This window comes from Marmota marmota, unplaced genomic scaffold (assembly GCF_001458135.2).
Source record: "Marmota marmota marmota unplaced genomic scaffold, marMar, whole genome shotgun sequence".
In the NCBI taxonomy this organism is placed as follows: Eukaryota; Metazoa; Chordata; class Mammalia; order Rodentia; family Sciuridae; genus Marmota; species Marmota marmota.
This window is the reverse complement of record NW_026009912.1, coordinates 315-3210: the sequence shown is the minus strand read 5'-3', so window position 1 is coordinate 3210 and position 2896 is coordinate 315. Positions and strand designations below refer to the sequence as shown.

The following is a 2896-nucleotide window of genomic DNA, read 5'->3' as shown; positions in this document are numbered from 1 at the left end:
TTCTCTCTCTCTCTCTCTCTCTCTCTCTCTCTCTCTCTCTCGTGTGTGTGTGTACATATTCATATTTTTGTTTTGAGACATGGCCTCACCAGGTTGCCAAGGCTGGCCTTGAACTTGTGATCCTCTTGCCTCAGCCTCCCAAGTGCCTAGATTACCAGTATACACCACCATGCCTGGCTGACTCCTTCACTCTTGCCACACCACCTTTCTGACCCCTTGACCAGTTTCTCTTCTGGTGCCTCCAGACCTGCCCCTCTTCAGGAAGTCTGGTCTCCCTGGCCCGGCCAACTCCTCTGCTGAGTTCCTAGGGCCCAGGGTCCTAGAAGGCAGCCTCTGAATTCTGGCCTCTTCTCTCCGTGCCCACCTTCCCCAGGCTTGTCGGCGATGGCTGTCTGGTCCTCATTGTCCTCAGGCTTGGTCACCACCATGGAGGTCAGCGGAGTCACAAAGTGGTACTTGAGGGATAGGTCCAGGGCCTGGGCTGTGAGGTTCTCCTTCTCCTCCCCTTGGGCGTTCTTTCTGTGGAGTGGGGGCCACACAGTTCAGCCCAGAGAACAGCCCTTGCCTGCCTTCCCCTGCACCAACTCCCATAACCAGACCAGGATTGGATACCCATCCCACAATTGGTGCCCATAGTGGAGCCCACTGGGGCTCAGAAGAGACCGATTCATCAGCCCCCTGGAGCATATGGACAAACTCTGTATCCTCTCTGGGCCTCAGTTTCCCCACTTATAAAATATAAGGAGCTATGACAATCCCACATGACAGTGTCCATGTGCCAAGCACTTAGAATGGGCCAGACCCCATCTGAATGGATGCTGATACTGCCCTCTTGAGTGGGCCCGGCTCTACCCTCTGGGCACTAGAGCCTGGAACCTAGGCTTGGGTTTTGTTTAATTTTGTTTTGTTTTGTTTTTGTTTATACCAGGGATTGAACCCAGGGGCACTTAACCTCTGAGCCACATCCCCAGCCCTTTTTTATATTTTATTTAGAGACAGGGTCTTGCTGAGTTGCTTAGAGTCTTACTGAGTTGCTGAGGCTGGCTTTGAACTTGCCTCAGCCTCCCAAGTTCCTGTGATTACAGGGGTGAACCACCGCCCCTGGCTCGGCCTTCAGTTTTGTTCACTGTCACTGGGTCATGCTGGAAGCAGGGAGCCAGGTATAAAGGCCCTTCCTACCCTCCAGGCCCTGCCAGGTTGCTGGCCTCAGCAGAGCTTGCTTGCTTGAACCTCAGGATGAAAGGTGAACATTTCCTTGACTGTGCCAAGAAGAGGGCAAAATAGCAGGGACAGGTTTGCTTCCTCAGTGTGAGGCACAGGGGCAGGCCCAGGTAGGTACCGAGGAGTGCCAGGTACCCAAGGTGAGGCCTGGTTATGTGAAGGGTGGGCCAAGGTCACCTTTTTTCCAGTAGCTGCTCAATGGTGAGGTAGGCCCAGAGCCGCTCAAGGTAGTTCCCAAAAATATAGTCTTGTTCCTTCAGGGCCTCCTCCATCTCCTTCACATCCACCTCCTCTGTGAAGGTCAGGTCGTTGAAAGCCTGGGTGGGGGTGAGAGGAGGTGAGGGTTTTGAGGTCTGGGGTCCATCAATGATAGCACTTCTCGGCCCCAGGTCCCCACTCACCCCTTGGCCCTTCACATCTGCCTTGAAGCTGTTTATGTTCTCGTCCGCCAAGCGCCCGGCCACCACTATCTCAGAGCCATCATAGAAGTGCTGATAACTGTTCTGGGTGAGGTCCAGGATTGCATTCTGGGGGTACTCCATCTCTACGCCTGTCAACAGCGGGTTAGCCACCTCATCGTAGAAGCCCTGGAGTCCAGATCAGAGAGCTGGTCATCTCAGGCCCCCAGGGGCTGGCTCTCACCCATGCTGTGACATGGCATCTAACCCCCTGGGGCTGAGTCAGTCCTGCCTCATCGTTTTCATTTCTGTGTGGCCTTGGTTGGGCCCTTCAGTGTATGGGAGCCCTCCCTCCACTCCCCCATGGAGATTAGAAGAATAGAAAGAAGGGACAGAGTTCTTGGCATATGGAAAGTATTCAAGAAATGAGCTGGGCATGGTGTCACACGCCTGTAATCCTAGCAGCTCGGGAGGCTGAGGCAAAAGGCTTGTGAATTCAAAGCCATCCTCGGCAATTTGGCGAGGCCCTAAGCAGCTAACTCAGTGAGACTCTGTCTCTAAATAAAATACAAAAAAGGGCTGGGGATGTAGCTCAGTGATTAAATGCCCCTGGGTTCAATCCCCAGTACCCCAGTACCAAAAAAAAAAAAAAATATTGAAGAAACGTTTGTTGGGATGAAAGCCAGGAATAAAGGAAGGATAGAAAGGCTGCCTAGCTAGGAGAGGCGATATGAGCCTGACAGATGGGAGGGAGGCACCGGGTGCACATGCAGAGCTAGAGATGCCAGCGGAGATGACCAGGTTCAGCAAATAAAGAGAAAGAAATACAGCATCCAACTCACAGTGAAATTTGAAAGTCAAATTAAAAAAAAATTTTTTTTTAAATAAGTATGCCTTTTAGGGGTTGAATTGGGTACTGCATTCCCCAAATTCACAACCCTCAGTTCCTCAGAATGTGACCATATTTGGAGGTAGACTCTTTATACACATAATCCAGTGAGGTCATCTGAGTGGGCTCTAATCCAATATGACTCGTGTCTTTATAAAAAGGGGAAATGGAATACAGATCCACACGAGGGCCCAGGGAGAAGATGACCACTGACAAGCCAGGAAGGGTGGCCTAGAGCAGATCCCTCCCGCCCAGCCCTGGGAGGGGAACCAGCCCACCACCACCACCTTGATCTTGGACTCGCAGCCTCCAGAGCTGTGAGATGAGGAGTTTCTGTTTGTTGAGCTTCCTCATCTGTGGCCACGTACTTTGTAAGGCTGCCCCAATA

The 2896-nt window shown here is 52.1% G+C and overlaps 1 protein-coding gene across 1 annotated transcript; it reads right to left on the bottom strand.

Moving 5' to 3' along the window:
- Positions 1–242: 242 nt before the first annotated feature.
- Positions 243–1983, bottom strand: LOC107134830 (inter-alpha-trypsin inhibitor heavy chain H3-like). Its single transcript, XM_015476853.2, has 3 exons — positions 1623–1983; positions 1399–1538; positions 243–519 (listed from the first exon to the last, which is right to left on the bottom strand). The coding sequence occupies exons 1-3, from the start codon at positions 1761–1763 to the stop codon at positions 258–260; spliced, it is 543 nt and encodes a 180-aa protein (XP_015332339.1). The 5' UTR covers positions 1764–1983; the 3' UTR covers positions 243–257.
- Between the last annotated feature and the right edge of the window lie 913 nt (positions 1984–2896).

What these genes read in the sequence shown, in the direction of transcription:
- LOC107134830 (XM_015476853.2), bottom strand. Translation starts at nt 1,763, where the DNA reads ATGGAGTACCCCCAGAATGCAATCCTGGACCTCACCCAGAACAGTTAT. An exon ending in CAGATGTGAAGGGCCAAGGG is followed by an intron (nt 1,539 to 1,622) that starts GTGAGTGGGGAC and finishes ACCCCCACCCAG; the next exon opens with GCTTTCAACGACCTGACCTT. An exon ending in GAGCAGCTACTGGAAAAAAG is followed by an intron (nt 520 to 1,398) that starts GTGACCTTGGCC and finishes CCCACTCCACAG; the next exon opens with AAAGAACGCCCAAGGGGAGG.